This window comes from Amblyraja radiata, chromosome 10 (genome assembly GCF_010909765.2).
Source record: "Amblyraja radiata isolate CabotCenter1 chromosome 10, sAmbRad1.1.pri, whole genome shotgun sequence".
NCBI classification, from domain to species: domain Eukaryota; kingdom Metazoa; phylum Chordata; class Chondrichthyes; order Rajiformes; family Rajidae; genus Amblyraja; species Amblyraja radiata.
Window position 1 is genome coordinate 59,742,562 of NC_045965.1, and position 23,849 is coordinate 59,766,410.

The 23,849-nt window shown below is 43.1% G+C and overlaps 1 protein-coding gene across 2 annotated transcripts in view; it reads right to left on the reverse strand.

The window, feature by feature from the left end:
* pkn2 (protein kinase N2) overlaps positions 1-23,849 on the reverse strand; it is a 122,642-nt gene that overhangs the window by 17,089 nt on the left and 81,704 nt on the right. Inside the window, exons 5-12 of one of the 2 annotated variants that reach the window (XM_033029006.1) lie at positions 11,624-11,772; positions 11,318-11,531; positions 10,062-10,247; positions 7,635-7,744; positions 4,109-4,252; positions 3,953-4,028; positions 3,618-3,786; positions 856-952 (exon numbers count right to left, since the gene is read on the reverse strand). In XM_033029006.1, the coding sequence (XP_032884897.1) occupies positions 856-952; positions 3,618-3,786; positions 3,953-4,028; positions 4,109-4,252; positions 7,635-7,744; positions 10,062-10,247; positions 11,318-11,531; positions 11,624-11,772 (1,145 nt within the window). Of the gene's footprint in view, positions 1-831; positions 953-3,617; positions 3,787-3,952; positions 4,029-4,108; positions 4,253-7,634; positions 7,745-10,061; positions 10,248-11,317; positions 11,532-11,623; positions 11,773-23,849 lie in introns of both variants that reach the window. The other variant, XM_033029005.1, reaches the window with a different exon arrangement.

Here is a 23,849-nt window from a genome sequence, read left to right on the forward strand (position 1 = left end):
GAAAGAGGGAATCCAGAATACTTAATTGAAAACGTTGATGAAAATGGATTCCGTCAACAGTGGGCTCTGATCAATAGCCCATCACTTCCATTCATGATAGAGAGTGGAGCAGTGTGCCCTTTGTTCTATTATTTAACATCCCTGACCAAGAATAAACCCTAGATACAGGGGACTGCAGATTCTGGTTTACAAAAAAAGCCACAAAGTGCTGGAGTAACTCAACATCTCTGGAGTCTGGAGAAGAATCCCGACCTGAAACGTCGTTTATTCATGTCCTCTAGAGATGACGCCTGACCTGCTGAGCTATTCCAGCATTTTCTATCTTTTTTTTTTTTAAAGGAATAAGTCCTTATAGTGTAGAAGACCCAACGGCATAAGTAATAAAATTAAGGAATACACCCACCAAAAAGTAATCAACTCTGCAATTACAAAATGCACAGTCTTTAGTCCAGAGTAGGGGAATCGAGAACCAGATGACATTGGTTTAAGGTGAGGGGGGAAAAGATCCTGGGGGTTAACTTATTTTGTTTTACACAAAGGGTGGTGGGTATATGAAATGAGTTGCTGGAGGAGGTAGTTGAGGCAGGTACTATCACAATGTTTAACAAACATTTAGACAGGTACATGGATAGGATCGGTTTAGAGGGATGTGGGCGAGACACAGGTAGGTGGGACTAGTGTAGATGGGGCATGTTGGTCGGCATGGGCAAGTTCAGCCAAAGGGACTGTTTCCACGCTGTATGCTTCTATCTATGACTCTAAAGCAGCCTACACGATAAGATTCCATATGAAATCAAACCTTTCCCTCTCAACTATGATTCAGGTTCCTACCTGTACACCATCAGGGATCCTTACTTCTGTTGTGGTTGCTCCATTTTCTCCAAGGGAGGAAGCTCGGGGTGGTGTGAGTGGTGGTTCAGATTCAAATTCTAGTTTCCCTACTGGCAGGTCTCTGAAAAGTATTGCAATACACACATTTAGTCACAATGCTACGACCTTCGGACATGCAGCAAAAATTTTAATTAGAAACCAACACTGTAAATAAATGAGCTCAAATGAACATCAAGAGTCTGCTGTTGCTAGAAATCGGAAACAAAAATACTGGAAGAACTCAGACGATCAGACAGCATCTACAGAAAGAGAAACCGATTTAATGATTCAGGGCCAAGACCCTTTCTCAATATGAAAGCTCCTTGGATACCATCCTCTTTCCACAATTAACTCAGATACTTTAAGACTGAGCCATTCTACCTTCTGTAAGTGGACTTGACTAATATGTCACATTCACCAAATATGCTGGGGTCAAGGAAAGAGCGTTCACGTCGCGGCCCTGTTTCCACCAATCTTTCCACCACCACGCACAAGAAGCACAAGACCGACACCATTGTATGAAGATGCTCAGCAGTGTGTTCAGCTCTGGCTGAACAACTTCTAATCTTGCGTGTGGACTCGATAAGAAGAAGATGGGCTTTCCCCAACTGCGCAGGCGCGGATGATCATAAATATACTTTTTTCCCCCCAAATCATCCCGCGGGCCGGATTGGACCCCTTCGCGGGCCGGATGCGTAAATTTCCCGAAATTATTTCATTTCCCTATAATTACCCGAAGACAACCAGAATTTCCCGAATTTCGGGTAATTTCCTTCACAGCGTAGAAGAGAACTCTTAATGTCGAAGAGAACTCTTAGTTAGGAAAAATATCCTGAGGCTGTTGAGAGATACAGGAAAGCAGAGACACTCTCGAAGATTAAACGGCAAGTAATTCAGGTATTTAGTAGTTGGTCAGATACCCAGACACTACTTTTTTTGCTGGCAGAGTCCAGTACAAACAGGCAAAATAAAATGTCAATTAAGCCAACGGAGTGCTCCTTCAAAGGAAAGTGAAACTCCAGAACAGAGGCCCTCAAAAGCTGCTGCAGGTTAAATTAATTGAATATTTACAAACAGGGCTTGAATGGCACACTCCAATTCTTACATTCCCTCCTACGCAAACAAAATAGTCTCTCAGAGTAATGAATGTTTGGAATTCTCTGCCGCCGAGGGCGGCGGAGGCCAGATCATTGGATATATTTAAGGTGGAGATGGATAAATAATTTAATGATCGAGGAATTGAGGGCTATGGGGAACTGGCACAGAAGAGAATTTGAGGCCAGGATAGATCAACCATGATCACGTTGCATGGGAGGACAGGCTTGGGTAAACTACTCCTGCTCCTATGGGTGCTATTCTGACTGGCAGTCTGTAACCAGTCGTGGTCCACAAGGATCAGCGGTGAGAGCTGCTTGTGATATGTCGAAATGATTTGGACAAAGGGAGACATGGTGGCATAGCGGTAGAGCTGCAGCCTCACAGCGCCAGAGACCCGGGTTCAATCCTGATTACGGGTGCTGTCTGTGGGGTTTCTCTGGATGCTCCAGTTTCGTCCCACGAGCCAAAAACGTGCAGGTTTGCAGGTTAATTGGCTTCAGTATAAAATTGTAAATTGTCCCTGTTGTGTAGGATTGTGCTTGTGTACGGGGTGATCGCTGGTCGGCGTGGACTCGGCGGGCAGTTTCCGTACTGTATCTCATCTACAAATGTAGCCTAAAAAGGGGGACTGCAGATGCTGGAATGTTGAGCGAAACTCATAGTGCCACGAAGTTACTCCAGCATTTTGTGTCCATCTTCGGTGTAAACCAGCATGGCAGTTCCTTCATACACATGCTTCGGAACTAATGACATCTTTTGGAAGTTCAGTCACTGTTTAACATGGTAAACATGGCAACCAATTGATACACAGTGAGGCTTCGGGCAAAACTATGAGAGAACATCTATTTTAATATTGGTTGAGAGCATGTATGTCGGCCAAGAGATCTCACCATTTCATTTTCAATGCTGCCGCATGACCTTCACATTCACGAGAGGGCAGGTTCTGCTGAAGTCTTTGGAGTGGGAATCCAACCCACAACCTCTGACTCAGTGGCCAGAACTCAGCCAAAGTTGATTCACTGAATTCCTCTCAGCCCACTAAGTGAATCATGATTTGTAGACAATATGCTCAGTTGTATTGCCATTGGATGCAAATGATTGGAAACTCCAAGTAACCCGTATAGTACACAGGCTGTTCTTTCTTCAATTGGATAGGTTTTAAAAAAAACATAGAGGCCTGGTTGCTAGCTCGAGTCACAAATAGCTTTTGGCAGGGATCTTAAGACAGAATGAGGTTTACTTTCTCCCAAACTGACACAGGTGGGGCCGTGGCTAAAAATTCATCAAAGCATAAAGGCGAATAATAAAAGTACAGTCTCTGACCTCCATTACTTTCAATAGATCAGCTCAGGGGCATTTCCTACTGAGACCTGACGAAAATTGCCCAAAAATAAGACTGCTATCCGGTAAACAGATCAATTTCTTTCCAGGCAATTCGGAGCACATTAAGACTTTTCCCACTCCCTCAATTTTTATATCAAAGGGAAACTACTTAATTAAACATTTCCTCATGACTTTAACTCTTTATACAAATCAGATGCAGTATGTCAAGCAGAAAGTTGGTGCTTCGTAAATAGTTTATTTTTATTTTTTTTAATTCAATTTGTTTTCCACATTTTTATTTTAAATAACAGAGAAAATATACGTACCCAGTTGAATCTGTATTTTCTGTGTGAGGAACAGCTGGCACAGCTGCAGGGATAGAGGCTGGAGGGCTAAATGTACCAGAGTTATTTACTGTAGGAACAGCTTTCCTCATCAGTCGTCCCCATGTGGCAATATTAATATTCATTTGGGGAGCTCGAAGGAACGTTTTGCCTGCAGTGATGAGAGAATAGAGCATGAATATTCCAGCTATTAACCTACTTGCAATGATTTTACAAGTCTTATCCTAATGTTCACACCCTCTTCGACAGTGTTTTGCTGCATCATAATTAACGAGGTTAAAATTAAATTAGTGTCTATTTTTGGTTTAAATTATTACCTTGCTGTTTTGGAAAAATCTTCTTTTGTCTTTGTAGTTTTGGTCGCCTTTCGATGACTGGATTGTAGAAAGTAACCTGGAAAATACAGGCAACTTTAATCAGGAAGCAAATGCAAGAAAGAGGCAAAGTGAATTATGATTTGAGTTAATTCGTACCTCTGCAAAGAGAGTGCCTTGTGGCTCTAGATACAGGCACATCCCATGCCTTTGATTGTCCAGAAAGTCTTCTAAACGTAGAAATTTCACAGCACAAAGGGAACGCCAGTCACGCCAATAAACCGACATCTCCAGTTCACGGGACTAAATAAAAGATTAGAATCGGTTAACGGAGGAAAGGGTACTTCTCACAATTCAACAGCTTTGAAACTTCAGCAAAACCTGCCCTCACATGAGGAGCAATTTTGAGAGGAGAATGGGCTTTTTTTTTTTTTTTAAGTCGGCGGGAGAATTGAGTGAAAAGAGTATGTTTTGATTGAAAATAAGCGATTGGGGGACATTTAAAAAGCATTGAATTTGATTGTTAGCATAAGAGACAGAGCAGCCAACAAAAGGAAGGGAAGGGTTTAGCGGAGAGGCCTATTGGGAGAGAGGCTACATTGAGGCTTTGGCTCAAAAGGCTTCGGCGAGAGGGCTGAAGAAAGGTTAACCTCAGGTTAAAGTGCTGCCTGTTTTTCCGTGTAATTCTTCCTCGATATTTGGAGGTCCTTGAGATGGCAGGTGGGACATCAGGTGAATTTCCAATGCCCCCCAGGACCACCCCTGCAGTAAGTGCATTCAGCTGCGGCTCATTAAGGACCATGTTAAGGAACTGGAGCTGCAGCTGGATGACCTTAACAACAGTTTGCTTTCATATGTCGGGGAAATGAGTGTAAGTCAGGAAGTCATGATGCAGCTGTGTAGGATTTTGCTTAGGGCCTATTTGCCTTATAGTGCATGCAGTTCGGATCGCCCCATTACAGGAAGGATGTGGAGGCTTTGGAAAAGGTGCAGAGGTGGTTTCTCAGAACGATGCCTGCCTTAGGGATTATTAGCTACAGGGAGAGGGTGCACAGACTTGGATTGTTTTCTTTGGAAGACTGGAGGTTGTGTATAGGAGTAAAGAGGTCCTTCTGCAGTTGTACAGGGCCCTGGTGAGACCACATCTGGAGTATTGTGTGCAGTTTTGGTCTCCTAATTTGAGGAAGGACATCCTTGCTATTGAGGCAGTGCAACGTAGGTTCGTGAGGTTAATCCCCAGGATGGCGGGACTGTCATACGAGGAAAGACTGGAAAGAGTGGGCTTGTATTCACTGGAATTTAGAAGGATGAGGGGATTTTATAGAAACGTATACAATTATAAAAGCACTGGACAAGGTGGATGCAGGAAAAATGTTCCCAATGATGGGGGAGTCCAGAACCAGGGGCCACAGTCTAAGAATAAAGGGGAGGCCATTTAAAACTGAGATGAAAAAAAACCTTTTTCACACAGAGAGTTGTGAATTTGTGGAATTCTCTGCCACAGAAAGCAGTGGAGGCCAATTCACTGGATGAATTTAGAAGAGAGTTAGATAGAGCTCTAGGGGCTAGTGGAGTCAAGGGATATGGGGAGAAGGCAGGCACTGGTTACTGATTGTGAATGATCAGCCATGATCACAATGAATGGCGGTGCTGGCTCGAAGGGCCAAATGGCCTCCTCCTGCACCTATTTTCTATGTTTCACTGTTGCAGGAAGGCCTGATAGAAATGTCAAAAATTATGAGAGGCAGAGATAGAGTAGACAGTCAGACCTCTTTTCCCCAGGATGGAAAAATCAAATACTATAGGGTATAGCTGTAAGAGGAGCAAAGTTTAAAGGAGATGTCCGGGGCAATGTTTTTTTTTAAAACACTGGGTTCCTGGAACGTGCTGTCGGTTTGGTGGTTGAGGCACTATGATGATTTAAGAGATTTTTATATAGGCAGGGAATGGAGGGATACTGATTATGTGCAGATAGATCAGAGATAGTCTTGGTATTATGTTCAGCACAGACATTGTGGAATAGGGGCCAATTCTTGTGCTGAACTGCTAAATGGCAAGCTTCTTTTGTAATGGTGGAGTTCATCCGAAAGGATGGCGCAAAACTGTATTCTTCAAAAATAAAGCACACCACTGGAGATTTAGAAAAGCATATGCAATTTGACTTCACTTCTATCATTTATCTAAAGAGAGGGCATCTCCATAAGCATGGCTAATGGTCCAGTGATTAAACCACACACTACTCTAACATAAGATGCTAAGATTCTCATTTGCATCAGAAAACATCCCCAAGGAAAATTTAATAAATATTAATGGAAATTACTTATACACTCAATGTTACAAATTTATTATTAAAGAACTTTGTTGGATCTCACATTGCCTAGTTGCTCAGAAACTGAGATTTCCAAATGATACTTTATTTTCAACTGAAACACATTTAGACATTTGTATCCTGCTCGTCAAATTTTGTTTGCTATAGAAATGACACCATTTAAAATCAGAGTACACATTTCATGGATGCAAAGTGTTCAACTCGCCCCTTCCCACCCAAACCACCCCCTCCCCAGGTACTTTCCCCTGCAACCGCAGGAGATGCAACGCCTGTACCTTTACCTCCCCTCTCGACTCCATCCAAGGACCCAAACAGTCTTTCCAGGTGAGGCAGAGGTTCACTTGCACCTCCTCCAACCTCATCTACTGTATCCGCTGTTCCAGGTGTCAACTTCTCTACATTGGCGAGACCAAGTGCAGGCTCGGCGATCGTTTAGCTCTACACCTGCGCTCAGTCCGTCTTAACCAAGCTGATTTCCCGTGGCCCAGCACTTCAACTCCCCCTCCCATTCCCAATCTGACCTTTCTGTCCTGGGCCTCCTCCTTTGTCAGAGTGAGGCCCACAACAAATTGGAGGAACAGCACCTCATATTTCGCTTGGGTAGTTTACACCCCAACGGTATGAACATTGGCTTCTCTAACTTCAGGTAGCCCTTGCTCTATCTCTTCACCCCCCCTTCCCTCCCACTAGTTCCACTGTCTCCGCCTACATTCTATATTTATCCTACCCCCTCCCCTGACATTAGTCTGAAAAAGGGTCTTGACCCGAAACTTTGCCAATTCCTTCTCTCCCATAGATTCTGCCTCACCCGCTGAGTTTCTCCAGCATTTTGTGTCTGTCTTTGATTTTACCAGCATCTGCAGTTCTTTCTTAAACAGATAGTTCAACAGAGCACAGGTACGATGTGGAGGAAGGAACTGCAGATGCTGGTTTACACCAAAGATAAGACACAAAAAGCTGGAGTAACTCAGCGGGTCAGGGAGCATCTCTGAAGAAAAAGAATACGTGACGTTTCAGGTCAAGACCCTTCTTCAGCGATTCTTTTTCTCCACGGATGCTGCCTGACCCGCTGAGTTACTCCAGCATTTTGTGTCTATCTTCAGAGCACAGGTGCAGTTAGATTTGATCTTGAAAACTAAACACTGTTCAATTCATAGTTGGTCGTGCGCAAAATTCCTCGACTGATTTAGGCTGGCAACCAGACTTGGATCTAAATACCAAATGGCGTTATTTGTTCATTTACAATTAGACACGCATTAAAACTGCAACAATTAAATCCCAGCTTAGTGTTTGTCCTTACTAATAAGGCAATGCCCTACTTCCAGCAAGAACGGTGGTGCAGTCTCCCTTGCTTACCCGATCGAGCTCTAACGTAAACTTCTGATCCCATGACTGATTGCAAACAGGTTTCCAATTGGTCTGTCCAACTACCGTATTATCCAGCTTCAGTACAGCTCCAATCTCATCTGCACAGAAACAGTCAATACTTTGTTAGATGTTGCAAGAGGATTTGGAAATTTGAGGATCTCTCCAGCAACGTAACATTTCATAAATTAGAAATATAATCCACAGAACTCAATAAGGTCAAACCTCAGCCTCCTACGTTCCAAAGGGAAAAGTCCCAGGTTATTCCATCTCTTCCTATAACTCAGTGAGCCACTATCAGTGCTCGTAATGAAAACTAGTTAACAAGCAGAATTGGAGTCAACCATTTTGTAGGCAACACAATCTGCCCTTAACTTTAAGCACATCACCAGAGCTGTCAGAGCATTTCAGTATTCTAGTACCTGAAAATCAGTATTTTGCTGAGGAAATCAGTATTTTTACGCGGTGCCATTTTGATTTTTATGTGCGGTCATACCCATGTAAGAGTACAAGAATGCATCTTTGCTACCAATTGACATGTCTTTTATGCACCTTACTTGACAGTGCATTCATTGCCATCTCTTTGTATACTTCTGTTTGAACGGCTGCTTCCTGCTTTTAACACCAGATGATGATGTAGAAGCCTATTTGGAAGCCTCCCTCTCACTCCCTCGCTCTCTCTCCCTCTTTCCTCCCTCCCTCTTGTTCCCTCCTTCCTTCTCACTCCCTCTCTCCTTCTCCTTCCCCGAACAGTCTGTGACCCATAGCGCTGTGGCCATAGCGCTATGTGTAAATGATCAAAGCTTACAAAAATCAAAGCTATGATCAAAGCTTACAAAAATAATCATCCAGATCTTGAAATTTAAAATACTAATAGATTTAATCTGCTATCATTTTTAGAGTTACAGTATGACTTTTTATATCCTTGCATTTTTTAAGAAGCAAGATGAAACAGGAAGTCGGACCGATTTAAAAAAAAATCCGTATTTTACGAAGCAAATCTGTGCATCCGTATTCTTATCACATTTCCGTACAAAATACAGAAAATCCGTACTACTTGGCAGCTCTGCATCACCCCTAGCAACTTTCCCCAATAATGTTAAACCAAACACAAGCAAGCTAATCATGAATTCTTCCTCCGTGCAATAAAGTGGTTTACCAGAATTAGGGGGTATTAGCTACAGGGAAAGGTTGGACACTCGTGTTAATATTGTTACGTCCCACAGTAAACGACAGAACCCTGGAAAGTATGACAAAACAGAGAGATCTGGCAGTACAGGTGCATGGTTCCCTCAAGGTGGTGAATCAGGTGGACGGGGTGACGAAGGAGACATGAGGAAGGGTATTAAGAACAAAAGTTGAAACATCATGATGCAGCTGTACATGTTGTAGGTGAGGTCATACTTGGTGCACTGTGTGCAGATCTGGTCGCCCAGCTTCAGGAAGGATGTCAATAAATTGGAAACGATGCAGAAAACATTCACTAGGAAGTTACCTGGACTTTGGTTCTTGGGAGAGGTTGGATAGGCTGGGATTTTTTTAAATTTGTGGAACATAGGGGGCAGAGGGGCAACAGTATTGAGAAGTACAAGATCATGAGCAGCATGATTGCTCATCAGCCTTTTTCCCCAGGGGAGAGGATTCCAAAACTTAAGGGCATAGGCTGACTGTGAGGGGGGAGAGATTTAAGAGGGACCTCAGAAGCTACTTTTTCCACGAAGAGCATCATCCGTATCTGGAATGAGCTGCCGGAGGAAGCTATTCAATTACAACTTTTGAAAACATCTGAACAGATTTATGGATAGGAGGGGTTTAGAGGGATATGTGCTCATTTCAGGCAAAAGGGACCAGCCCTGTATCCCAACGCGGTGGGTGTGGACAAGGTGGGCCAAGGGGCGGGTTTCCACACAGTTTGGCTCTACAATCTTTTGTTGATCCCACTTGAAGACACACTTTTGACTTGTTTGCTAGTATAAAATGCCGAACAAAACTGCTTGCATGTACAATTTAAAACAAATTGGTTTAACTTCAATAAAATGTTATTTTTCATTTTAAAGCTGCAATATCCTCGAGTCCAGACACTAACGATTCTGATATTAAAAAATGCTAACAAACATGCCATTTGTCACCTGCTGGATAAGACGAGGAGGGGAAAGGAATCACAATTTTATGCCATGGTTACCTGGCTGCAGGGTGCACAAATACACAAGCCAACATGCTATCCTTTTTTTAAAAACTAAGCCTAATCTCCTTTGAATATAATGCAACTTACTGCAGAATTAAGTTCTGAAAAGCCAGCAAAGTCCTTAAAATCTTCTGATGCTGAGCAGCTTTCGGACTAACAATGCATCTTCAAGACACCGCTGCAACTACCTACAGTATGCTGTTGTTTCTTAAGAATATGGAAGTTTACTTAACTGGACAAGTCTTCTGTTTTGATGGGATATCGACTATTCCCACTTCTGCTTTTACTTGTTCTGCTTATGAAGGAGGATCGGGTTTCATTTGGGCTCCAGCCAGGTAAAGGAACAAATGTGTTTTTTGAACGACCAGGAACAGTCTCCAGCAGGTCTTGACATCCCATGAGCCTAACTTCCAGGCTACCTGTTGACAGTGAATTAGTTATATCTCACAACACAAGAATGCCAATGAATATTCCTGTTTCAGCACAGTTAACATCATAACAGAAGATATTAGATCATTCAACGGCACAGGGGCGACACAGTGTTGCAGCATAGAGTTGATGCCTCACAGCCCCAGACCTGGGTTATATCCTGACTAGGGATGCTGCCTGTACGGAGTTTGTACGTTCTTCCTGTGACCGCATGAATTTTCTCTGGGTGCTCGGCTTTCCTCCCACACTACAAAGACGTGCAGGTCTGTAAGTTAATTGGCTTCGCTAATTGGAAAAGTGTCCTTAGTGTGTAGGATAGTGCTAGTGTACAGGGTGATCGCTGGTCGGTGCGGACCCGGCAGGCTGAACGGCCTGTTTCTGTGCTGTATCTCTAAACTATCACAGATCTGTAAAGAAATTTATTTGCAAAAATATCCAAAGATGAATGACAAGGGTAGGGCCGTGAATAAAGCATTCGATAAGGTACTTTATGGTAGACTGTCCCACGGGACTGAGGCAGAAAAGGATACAAAATTGGCCTGGTCATAGAAGACTGATGGAGAGGGGTTTCGTTGACCGTAGGTAAGTGGCCAATGGTGTTCCAGAAGGATCAACACTTGGAATTCTGTTATTTGTGATGTATATAAAAATGATCTTGATGAAAATGCAGGTGGTCTGGGCAGTTTGTAGACGAGATGAAAAGAGGGTGGAATTGTGGACAGTGAGGAAGGCAGTCAAATGATGGAGAAGGATAGTGCCACATGCACAGAAACAGTACCACTTCTACTCCCAGATCCCTCTGCTCCACATAGGTGGGGGCAGGGTTTGATGGGCAAGTGATTGCAACAAAGGCCAGAGATTAAAAAAAGGAAAGCCTGAGATAGGTTTGAAGAGATGCGGATTGTAAAGCCACATGGAGGGGGAGCTAAGCAGCAAGGGGGTGGGTTAGTGTGTGGAAGGGAGAAATAGGTGAGAGTCTATGTGGGGGCACAGGGGGCTTATAATTGCCATTATTCCACTGTAAAAATCAATTTGACAGTACAATATTTGAAATGCATACCAGTTAATGCAGCCGGTTTGGATAACGTGCTGTACTGATTCTGTGGGTAAATCACACTGTGACGTGGACTGAGAGCTGGTGATGCAACCATTGATAATTCATCTTTGATAATACTGCACTTTGGATGGTTTTTCGGTAATTCACTCAATCTTTGCTCCAATGAGTATTTTAAAAGATCCAACTTTTGGCTTGATTCATTGAATCGTGCTTGTGCCTGATTGAGACAGGAAGGAAATAAATTAGCTAAATGTATTGGATATTTCCACTAATGAAGATATCATCATTTTTTGTAATTTTTTTAATTACCTCTGAAAGTGCTTTCTTGTCAGGAACCTTTCCAGAGCCAAGGAGTCGCATGACGTTTTTTGCTCCTTCCGCTACTGCGTATTCTATTCTGAAGTGATGCCTAAGCTCTTCCACCCTAAGTTCCAGGGGACTTATTCCAGGCTTTGATGCTTGAATGAAAAACACAATTATAACAACAGTTTCAATTTGTTACTGAGCAACCCCAATGCTGCAAAAAGGAATCAGGAATTGTGAAATACAAAATACACCGTAGCCAGTAGAGAAGTTGCGAACTAAGTCTGCTTGCAAAAGCAGTTAACTTATGTAAGCAGTAATATTTTGTACATAAGTGCCTCTGAGCAATGGAGCTACTTATCATTCATGAATTCATATTTCCAAACAAAAACAGATTATTGCGAAATTAAGAAAATAATACTCATAAATAAATCGCCTTTGGAAACACCCAAGTTGGAACATCTGTTGATGGCCACTCTCTGGTAACTTAGCTTGAGCATTAAAGGTAGGCTACTTCATCAAAAAACCAACGGAGGCTGTTGTTCTTATCTTTGATGGTTGGTGGAGAAAAGTTTTTGCTCCATGGAACAGATACCACGAAGTGGGTTAACATACGATGAGCGTTTGACGGCACTGGGCCTCTCTACTTGCTGGAGTTTGAAGGATGAGGGATATCACATTGAAACTTACCAAATAGTGAAAGATAGCCTGTATAGACTGGATGTGGACAGGATGTTTCCACTAGTGGGGGAGTCTGGGACCAGAGGCCATAGCATCAGAATTAATGGACGTTCCTTTAGGAAGGAGACGAGGAGGAATTTCTCGAGTCAGAGGGTGGTGAATCTGTGGAATTAATTGCCACAGAAGGCTGTGGAGGCCACCAATGGATATTTTTAAGACGGAAATAGATAAGATTCTCGATTAGTACGGGTGTCAGAAGATAGGCAGGAGAGTGGGGTTAGATAGATCAGCCATGATTGAATGGCGGAGTAGACTTAATGGGCTGAGTGGCCTAATTCTGCTGCTATCCCTTATGAATATTAAATAAAATTTCTACTGGCCTTTCATCTAAAATTTGCAAATTCATACCAGGCCTGACGCTGACTTCAAAGCCTTCCACGCAATTCTGCTCAGCATTACACTGGATGACGAATGGATGGGTCTCTACCCAAAACATCACCTATTCCTTTTCTCCAGAGATGCTGCCTGATCCGCTGAGTTACTCCAGCTTTTTGCGTCTATTACAATGGAGAATCCATTTCTACATGCAGTAATAAATATTTGGCTAAATAGGGAAGTACTTATGTTGTGAAATGTTACTGATATTTATTTATTTCCTCTAGCCAGGATATTAATAAGTTCTCATTCACTGCAGCTCCACCGCTGCATGGAGACTCTTTCAATAACCCAGTGTTACTGTTGAAACAGTTAATCGGCATTGTCAACAAGTATTTCTCAATACTTGTTTGCGTCCTGCTTTGAATATTTGAGAGGTGTAGCATGTTTTTGTTTCAGCCCACACAAATCAGCTCACTTTTGCAAATTCTAAAATGCTAAGCAGGCACTAGTGTTTCTTAAAATGTATAAGTCTCTTGACAATCCTTTGAATAATCAGCAAGCCCCGAGTCAAAATAATGTACGTTAAACGTCAAAAACAAATGGAAAAGATCATGGATTCTCATGCGTCGTGGGCAGCAGTAAATGAATGCTGACTCAGTTCTGGCAAGGTTCCAACTCTAAATAACAGACACCCACAGAACCCAGGGGGAGGGGTGGAAAGATTACAACAGATGCATTTAAATAGCATTGTTGCAAATCTCGTTAACAAGATAATGCATCAAACTGGGGTAGGGTCCCGATCTGAAATGTCTTACCTATCCATTCCCTCCAGAGATGCTGCCTGACCTGCTGAGTTCATCCAACATATTGAGTTTATCCTAGTCTTCAAAAACAGTTGAGTAATGTCACGATTAATGTTCTTTTTAAGTGGATATTTTGTTGAGCAGAAATATTTTCAATTAAATAAACTCAAGCTGAATTATGTCATAGGTTTTAAGCTATTATGCTTTTTTTTTTTAAATCTTGTTGGACATGCACAACTTTGTTTGCAATAACAATGCCTATTCTTTCTCCCACTAAAACACTGATAATCCAGTAAAACGATTAGGTTTCCCTTACAAACCAATTTCTTATGCTTCACAATTAGGTTTGAAAGAGCCATTTTAAAATAAAGTGGATATTTATAGATCATGATATTCAAACAACACTTTAAAATGCTTCACATGAGGGGTTGTAAATCAATTTCATATAATGTTTGTTACATCACTAGGAAGCAAAGGATCAAACTTTTTCATCTTCATCTTTTGGAAAGTGTACATGACAGACAGGCATGGCGGCGTAGTGTAGACTTGCTGCCTCACAGCGCTAGAGACCCAGGTTCGATCCTGACGATGGGAGCTGTCTGTACGCAGTCTGTACGTTCATCCCGTGACCGCGTGGGTTTCCCCCGGGTGCTCTGGTTTCCTCCCACACCCCAAAGACGTACAGGTTTGTGGGTTAATTGGCTTTGGTAAAGATTGTAAATTGTCCCTAGTGTGCAGGATAGTGCTTGTGTACGGAGTTTGCTGGTCAGCATGAACTCGGCGGGGTGAAGGGCCTGTTTCCGCACTGTATCTCTACACTAAACTAAACGTGGTGGGTTACTGACGTCTTGATATTCTGTGATCATTCTCACAAAGTTATTTCCACAGTGGTACTTTGCAGGGAGTTCCAATGTTGATGAATGAGCTGCCATACATTTCGCACACCAGTTTGGTGCAGTCTCTCATCTCACCTCTGGAATACAGCTTTAGTCCAAGTTTACGTAAGGTCTACAGAGTTGAATGGTCCTGGCAATGGCAACCATTTGTGATTGTCACTTAATAGCGCTGTCAATAACACCACTTTGCTGATGCTTGAGCAGGAATTAGCCCAAGAGGATTTGGCCTGCTTTATTTGAGCAGGGCATAATTACCTGTCCCACTCTACGAGTTTACCCAAGAGCTCTCCCGAGTTTAAAAAAAAAATCAAACTCGTGGTAAGTACGTAGAATGTACGTAGCGGGTATGTCGGAGCTCGGGACGTCTCTTAGCGGCTCGTAACGCTAGCGGCAGGTACTCGGGAAACGCTGTAAGCTCGTGAAGTTTTTTCAACATGTTGAAAAATGTCCATGAGAGCCCCGAGTACCTAGAAACATAGAAAATAGGTGCAGGAGGAGGCCATTCAGCCCTTCGAGCCAGCACCGCCATTCATTGTGATCATGGCTGATCGTCCCCTATCAATAACTCATGCCTGCCTTCTCCCCATATCCCTTGACTCCACTAGCCCCTAGAGCTCTATCTAACTCTCTCATAAATCCATCCAGTGACTTGGCCACCTACGAGCGGCTATTACCGTAATTCTCCGAGTTCGAATCAAGGGAAACTCGGGAGAACTCTTGAATTACCTCGTACAGTGGGACAGGCCCTTAACAGGCAAGAGGAGAGCGTTGTAACCTGTTGTATCAAACGCATGAAGTAGTTTCTTTGTATCATTATAATTCAGCACACAAATAAGCATGCTCACTTCTGGTCATTGCTTGGATGGGAGACCATCCAGGAACATTCGTGCAGAAATAGGTTTGCTGTCTGGAGAAGCAAATGATCTAACAGGCAAATTGAATTCAATGAGGATTTCAGTCTCACTGTATTTGATATCCTTCCTTCTCTCCGGATATGCTACCTGTCCCGCTGCGTTATTCCAGCATTTTATGTCTACCTTCGCTGTATTTGAAAACTGTCCCTACAAACTGGACCAGTAATCCAGAAGCTTGGAGTAATGATCTGGAGTAACGAGTTTAAATCCAGGCAGCTGGAGAAATTTAAATTTAATTAAATAAATGTGGAATGTAAAGCTAGTTAGCAGTGATGGCGACAACCCAAAACCTGGATTAGTATAAAACCCTTTTTTTTTTTTTCACTCAGCCCTGTTACTGTCCAAAATAATCTGGCCTGTGTAAGGCCGACTCGACAGGCACAAGGATTTAATTCTTCACTACACTCTCAACAATCTGCTTTACTGTGGCAAAACTCCAAAACTCGAAGGGCCGAATGGCCTACTCCTGCACCTATTTTCTATGTTTCTAAAACTATTACAATAAGCAACACTTCAAAAATTAGATTGACTGTACAACTTCTCAATGGGCACCAGAACTGACACAGTCACAGTGTTTAAGAAGGAACTGCAGATGCTGGAAAATCGAAGGTAGATAAAAATGCCTTGATGAATGTCTGTCCAGCTCTTGCTTAACCAGTAACACAGCTCTTCCAAATCTGGCACATTCCCAGACAGACTTTGCACTGTTGACTGGTCTGGATGTGACTGTGTCAGGTAGATAAAAATGCTGGAGAAATTCAGCGGGTGCAGCAGCATCTATGGAGCGAGGGACGTTGCCGAAACGTTGCCTATTTCCCTCGCTCCATAGATGCTGCTGCACCCGCTGAGTTTCTCCAGCATTTTTGTCTACCTGACACAGTCACATCCAGACTAGCCAACAGTGCAAAGTCTGCCTGGGAATGTGCCAGATTTGGAAGAGCTGTGCCACTGGTTAAGCAAGAGCTGGACAGACATTCATACCAAGTTAGGCCTTTAAGCTAACATTCCAGACAACCCCACCATTCCTTCTTCTACATAGATGTGCTGGGTGGAATATGGATTGAACAATATAAATTCCCCTTAATATGTTGGTAAGTGATAGAATATGAGCAGCATTGATAAGAACAAAGGGAGAATAAAATGGGATTGTGTAAGATTTGTTTGAATGTTTGTCCGATGATCGCTTGGAACTCGATGGACCAAAGGGCTGGACCTTCCCATGACTAGTTAGGCCATTCAGCCTCTCAAACATGCTCCCCATTCAAATGAATCATGACAAATCGAATAGTCCTCAACTCCACTCTCCTGTTATTTCCACACTACATTTGATTCTCTTCCTGATTTCAAATCTATATCTCAACTTTAAATATATGCATGTACGCTGTCTCAACAATTCAAGAGATTCACAAGCCTTCAAAAAATTCATCCTCACCATGCACAACAGGGCATCCTCTTATTCTGAGACTATGCCTTCTGGTTCTAGACTCTCCTTTGAGGCAACACCCTTTCAGCATTCACCCTGGCAAGCCCCCTAAGAATCGTATATGCCTCAATAAGATCGCCTCTTTTTCTTCTGCAAACCAGTGATCAGTTACACAACCCGTTTAACCTTTCATAGAAACATAGAAACATAGAAATTAGGTGCAGGAGTAGGCCATTCGGCCATTCAATATGATCATGGCTGATCATCCAACTCAGTATCCCGTACCTGCCTTCTCTCCATACCCTCTGATCCCCTTAGCCGCAAGGGCCACATCTAACTCCCTCTTAAATATAGCCAATGAACTGGCCTCGACTACCCTCTGTGGCAGGGAGTTCCAGAGATTCACCACTCTCTGTGTGAAAAAAGTTCTTCTCATCTCGGTTTTAAAGGATTTCCCCCTTATCCTTAAGCTGTGACCCCTTGTCCTGGACTTCCCCAACATCGGGAGCAATCTTCCTGCATCTAGCCTGTCCAACCCCTTAAGAATTTTGTAAGTATTTCCTAACAATCCTTCCCATATCAGGCATTATTATCCTAATGAACCTCTCTGAACCACCTCCAATGAAATCAGTTTTTCTTTAAACAGACCAAAACTGTTGGCAGTACTCTAGGTGTAATCTCCCTGGCGCCTTGTGACAATTTAGTGTAGTGCCTTGTTACACTCACTAATGCCTTGTTACAACTCTAGACGTAATCACACTAGTGCCTTGTTACAATTTGATGAGATTTCCCTACTTTTGTACTCAAAACTGCTCGCAGCAAGGCCCAAACATCAGCTTTTTTGAGCTCCTGCTCCACCCGTGTTCTAGCTTTGTGATTCGCCGCAAGGACCCCAACCCATACTGCACAATTTTCTGCAGTCCGAATTTGTCCACTTTTCCATTGTTTTTCTCCATATAAAGAATCTTTTATTCTAACTTCCGAAGTGAACAAGTTTACATTTTCCCACATTACACACATTTTTCCACATTATGCACATTTTTGTTCACTCACAACCTATCAGTTCTCTGTGTAGACACAAGTGCTGGAGGAACTCAGCGGGTGCAGCAGCATCTATGGAGCGAAGAAAATAGGCAACATATTGGGCCGAAATCCTTCTTCAGACTTCAGTCTCTCTGTGTAAACTGTTTATACCCTCACAGCTTCCCACCTACCCGTTTGTATTGTCTGTAGATTTGGCTACTGTACATTCCTTCCTCCTTGTCATTCATGCATATTGTACAAGTTTTGATTCCACTACCAACCCAAGTGGAACTCCTCCCACTGGCCACAGATTGCTAACATGAAAATGAGCCCCTTGGCCCTCTTTCTACTCTCTGCCAGTTAGTCGGCACTCAGTCTGTTGTATACATTGCCGCCAACACCATAGGCGCTTATCTGGTGACAACCTTCTGGGTCGTACATTACCAAATGCCTGCCTCCTGGAAGTTCAGATATAATCAATCTGTTTGTTCCCTCCATCTATTTTGGTTGTATTTCGCAAAACACAATAATAAATTTGTCAGACACTTCCCCTTCATGGAGCCACATTCATTCTGCTTGATAAGATTACGATTTTCTGAAGGTGCTCCCTCTTCCTTAGATTCCAACTTTTTTCCAATATATATTGTGTTAAATGGCCAATAATTACCACGTTTCTGCCTCCCTCCCTCTTTGGTAGAGGTTTTCCAATACAATACTTCACCAGGATTTTTGGAAGATTACTAATCTTGGCAGCCACTTTGTTTTTGATGTGTGATGCAAGCCATCTGGGCGAGTGGACTACGCAGCCTTTGGCCCTGCTACTTTGCTTAATATTTGATGGTGATGATATTGAATTCCTCTCTGGCATTATTCAGTGTTAATAGCATGCTTATAGTATCTTCTATCGTAAATACTGATGCAAAATATCTGTCAAATCAAAGAACTGCAGATTCTGGTTCATACCAAAGATAGGCACAAAGTGTTGGAGTAACTCAGCGGGCCAAGCAACATCTCTGGAGAAAATGAATGGGTGTTGTGAAGAAGGGCCCCGACCCGAACGTCAACTGTCCTTTTTCAGACCCGCTGAGTTACACCAGCACTTTGTGTCTGTCTTCAAAATATCTATCCAACTCCTCCATTTTGTTGTTACTTATAACTATCTCCCCAGCCTAACTCTCGAAAAGGCAAATGTTCTTTCCCATTTTACATATTTATAAAAAACTCATTATCAATTTTTAATTTCCTTGCTTGTTTGCCTTTATGATTATTTTCCTTTTTGTTGTCATCCTTTGTCAGATTCCGAATTTAAACCAGTCATTTGGTCTATTGCTAACTTTTACCTCCTTGCTCTTAACTTATTATCTTCCTTAGCTCCCTTGATTATCCTTGGTTGATTCCTTCCTTCCTTTCCTTGAGGGGGACAGACATTCTGGCAGGCAGGTTTGCTAGTGCTACACGGGTGGGTTTAAACTAAACAGTGAGGGGGGGGGTGGAGTCAACAACGTGGAAGCGTATGCGTCCAGTTAACGGGAAAGAGAGTACAGGGAAGGACACATTTAAACTAACAGGGCAGGGGTATGGGAACTAATGCAAGGAGACAGAGGGCCATAAAAGGAGGACAGAAGCAAAAGGCAGAAGGGAGATAAGAAAAGCAAACCTGAAAGCTTTGTGCCTTAATGCGAAGAGCATTCGTAATAATGTGGACGAATTGAATGCGCAGTTAGTAGTTGAGGGATGTGATATAGTTGGAATTACAGAGACATGGCTCCAGGGTGACCAAGGCTGGGAGCTAAACATGCAGAGGTATTCAATATTCAGGAAAAAGAGACAGAAAGGAAGAGGAGGTGGGGGGGTGTTGCTGGTTAAAGAGAAGATTAATGAAATAGCAAGGAGAGACATTAGCTTGGATGCTGTAGAATCGGTATGGGTAGAACTGTGAAATAGCCAAAGGTAGAAAATGCTTGTTGGAGTTGTATACAGGCCATTAAACAGCAGTAGGGAGGCTGGGGATAGCATGAAGCAGGAAATTAAGGATGCGTGTAGCAGAGGTACAGCAGTTACCATGGGTGACTTTAATCTACATATTATAGATTGGGCCAACCAAATTGGTAACAACTCTGAGGAGGAGGATTTGCTGGAATGTATACGGGATGGTTTTTTAAACCAATATGTAGAGGAACCGACTAGAGGGCAGGCCATCCTAGACTGGTATTGTGTAATGAGGAAGGATTAGTTAACGATCTGGGCAACAGTGAACATAATATGGTGGAATCCCGCATTAGGATGGAGAATGATACAGTTAATTCAGAGACTAGGGTCATGAACTTAAAGAAAGGAGGCTTTGAAGGTATGAGACGGGAAATGGGTAGGATAGACTGGCAAATTATACTTAAAGGGTTGACTGGAGATGCAATAGCAAAGATTTAAAGACCGCATGGATGAACTCCAAAATTCATTCATTCCTGTCTGGAGAAAAAAATAAAACGTGCAAGGCGGCTCAACCGTGGGTAACGAGGGAAATCAATGATAGTGTTAAATCCAAGGAACAGGCATATAAATTGGCCAGAGTTAAGCAGCAAACCGGAGGACTGGGAGAAATTTAGAACTCAACAGAGAAGGACAAAGGGGTTAATTAAGAGGGGGTGGAAGAGCATGAAAGAAAGCTTGCGGGGAATATAAAAACTGACTGTAAAAGCTTCTTTAGATATGTAAAAATGAAAAGATTAGTGAAGCCAAATGTGGGTCCCTTACAATCAGAGACAGGTGAATTTATAATGGGAAACAAGGAAATGGCAGAACAGTTATACGAGTACTTTGGTTTTGTCTTCATTAAGGAAGACACAATCTCCCAGAAATAGAAACATAGACAATAGGTGCAGGAGTAGGCCATTCGGCCCTTCGAGCCTGCACCGCCATTCGATATGATCATGGCTGATCATCCAACTCAGTATCCCATCCCTGCCTTCTCTCCATACCCCCTGATCCCTTTAGCCACAAGGGCCACATCTAACCCTCTTAAATATAGCCAATGAACTGGCCTCAACTACCTTCTGTGGCAGAGAATTCCACAGATTCACCACTCTCTGTGTAAAAAATGATTTTCTCATCTCGGTCCTAAAAGACTTCCCTCTTATCCTTAAACTGTGACCCCTAGTTCTGGACTTCCCCAACATAGGGAACAATCTTCCTGCATCTAGCCTGCCCAACCCCTTAAGAATTTTGTAAGTTTCTATAAGATCCCCCCTCAAGCTTCTAAATTCTAGCGTGTGCAAGCCAAGTCTATCCAGTCTTTCTTCATATGAAAGTCCTGCCATCCCAGGAATCAGTCTGGTGAACCTTCTTTGTACTCCCTCTATGGCAAGAATGTCTTTCCTCAGATTAGGAGACCAAAACTGTACGCAATACTCCAGGTGTGGTCTCACCAAGACCCTAGGGGACCGAGGATCTAGTGGGAGCGAGGAACTAAAGGGAATCCACATTAGTCAGGAAATGGTATCATGTAAACTGTTGGGACTGAAGGCAGAAAATTCCCAGGGCCTGATGGTCTGCATCCCAGAGTACTCAAGGAGGTGGCCCTAGAATTTGTGGATGCATTGGTGATCATTTTCCAATGTTCTCTCAACTCTGGTTCCGTTCCTGTGGACTGGAGGGCAGCCAATGTAACTCCAGTGTTAAAGAAATGGAGGGAGAGTGAAAACGGGGAATTAGATACCAGTTAGCCTTACATCGGTAGTGAGGAAGATGCTTGAGTCGATTATTAATGATGTTATAGTCGCGTATTTGGAATGCAGTGACAGGATCAGTCAAAGGCAGCATGGATTTATGACGGGGAAATCATGCTTGACTAATCTTCTGGATAATCTCTTACAACTACTAGTATCGTCTATTAACATGCCCAAACCATCTTATTTTAACTCCTGCTCATCCTTCCTATGTCTCAAAATAAGGACAGGATGCACGGTTTCAACCTCTCCCCAAAACCCCTCTCACAGACGCCGACTGACTCAGAGTTCCTTTAGCAATCGTTTTTTTGCTCCAGATTACAGCATCTGCAATGTTTTGTGTCTCTCGAAAAAAAACGAGCCTGGAAAGATACGACTTGGTGGAATTCCAACGATCAGTTTTTGGCCCTCAATAATTTACAAGGAAAAGTTCCAGCAACTGAAAACTGGGCACCCACAAGGCACTGTACGCCACCTGCAGAAGAATTTTATCGGCATAACAAACTGTATGCGCATGCCCCATTCCATCATTATCATGCCGAGGCACTCGCCCTAGTTCAGTGAAGACTACGTCTGAAAATATACCAAGCACAACTAAAAGTTAGACAGTGGGGTTCTGACCTGAAACGTCACCCATCTTTTTTCTCCAGATATGCTGCCTGACCCACTGAGTTACTCCAGCAATCTGTGTCTATCTCAAAGTTAGATGACACCTGGCGAAGCTACAATTGTAAGAAGGCATGAAAAATGTAGCAGACGGGCCCATCAATAGACCAAGTTCAAGTCCAAATGAGTTTATTGTCATGTGTCCCTGATAACACAATGAAATTCTTGCTTTGCTTCAGCACAACAGAACATAGTAGTCATTTACTACAAAACAGATCATATACCATTGTATAAATATAGATTAATAAATAGTGCAATTAACAGATAATGGGTTATTAATGATCAGAGTTTTGTCCGAGCCAGGTTTAATAGCCTGATGGCTGTGGGGAAGTAGCTATTTCTGAACCTGGTTGTTGCAGTCTTCAGGCTCCTGTGCCTTCTACCTGAAGGTAGCCGGGAGATGAGTGTGTGGCCAGGATGGTGTGGGTCCTTGATGTTACTGCCAGCCTTTTTAAGGCAGCGATTGCGATAGATCCCCTCGATGGAAGGAAGGTCAGAGCCGATGATGGACTGGGCAGTGTTTACTACTTTTCGTAGTCTTTTCCTCTCCAGAGCGCTCAAGTTGCCGAACCAAGCCACGATGCAACCGGTCAGCAAGCTCTCTACTGTGCACCTGTAGAAGTTAGAGAGAGTCCCGCTTGACAGACCGACTCTCCGTAATCTTCTCAGGAAGTGGAGGCGCTGATGAGCTTTCTTATGTGCTGCACCAATGCTACACGATGGTGCAGCACAACAAGTGCCACGGGAAAGCCAAAAGTGTTTGAGTGGGCGAGACAGCTCTAGGAAATACATTAAATTCTGATCTTGTCAACTACGTCCACACCAAATTAGAACCATTAACAACCAAATTAGAAAGCAGATAGTCTTTAGCCAATTCAACTCACTCCACGATGTGATGAGATATATCTGGTTATGGATCGTGATCATATTTTGGCTATAATGCTAAAAACATGCTCTAGACCTAGTTGTACCTTGCATCCACCTTACAAATGCTAGCTGTCAGGGTGTTTGTGTGAACTGGTGGTAATCTAGATTACAACACTCTGCTGGCTAGAGTCAAAATTCCAGGATAAAGAAAGATAATTGTAATTGCATGAAATTAAAAAATCTCAGTCTCAGAACATCAAATGAAAAGTTTCTCATGGCTGTATTATGAACCCAACTATCTTTAGCTACTTCATCGTGACGTTTCCTCTGTAAGGTCACAAGTTGACATGGTTACCGATATATGACAAGGATTGTAGTGTATTCCATTCCTTATCTGTAATGAAGCAGTCTGTGCCATATGTTGTACAAAATGGATGACATTCATGCTGAGGCTGATAGGCAGCTAGGAACATTTACACCACACACAACCGTCAGAAAATTGACTTCCTTCAATTTTTTCATAATCAAAAAAAACCCAACAATAAATGCTGATAGACACAAACTGCTTGGGTAAAGGGCCTGTCCTACGAGCATGCGACCTGCATGCGGCAAGCGTGACCAAACCGGAAGCGGGGGCCGCGCGGAGGTCGAGTGATTGACGTGAAGTTCGTGCAAAGTCCGACGGGCGTGCGCAGCGTCAAGACGTGCGTATGGCGCCGAGACGCTGTGTATGCCCGTCGTGGTGGTGCGTACGGTGTCGAGGCGACTGCGGGCCAGCATGCCATTGCCGCGCGGAATTTTTGAACACGGTCAGTTTTTCGGAGCCCTGCGCGATGTCGGGACCAGCTCCGCACAACTC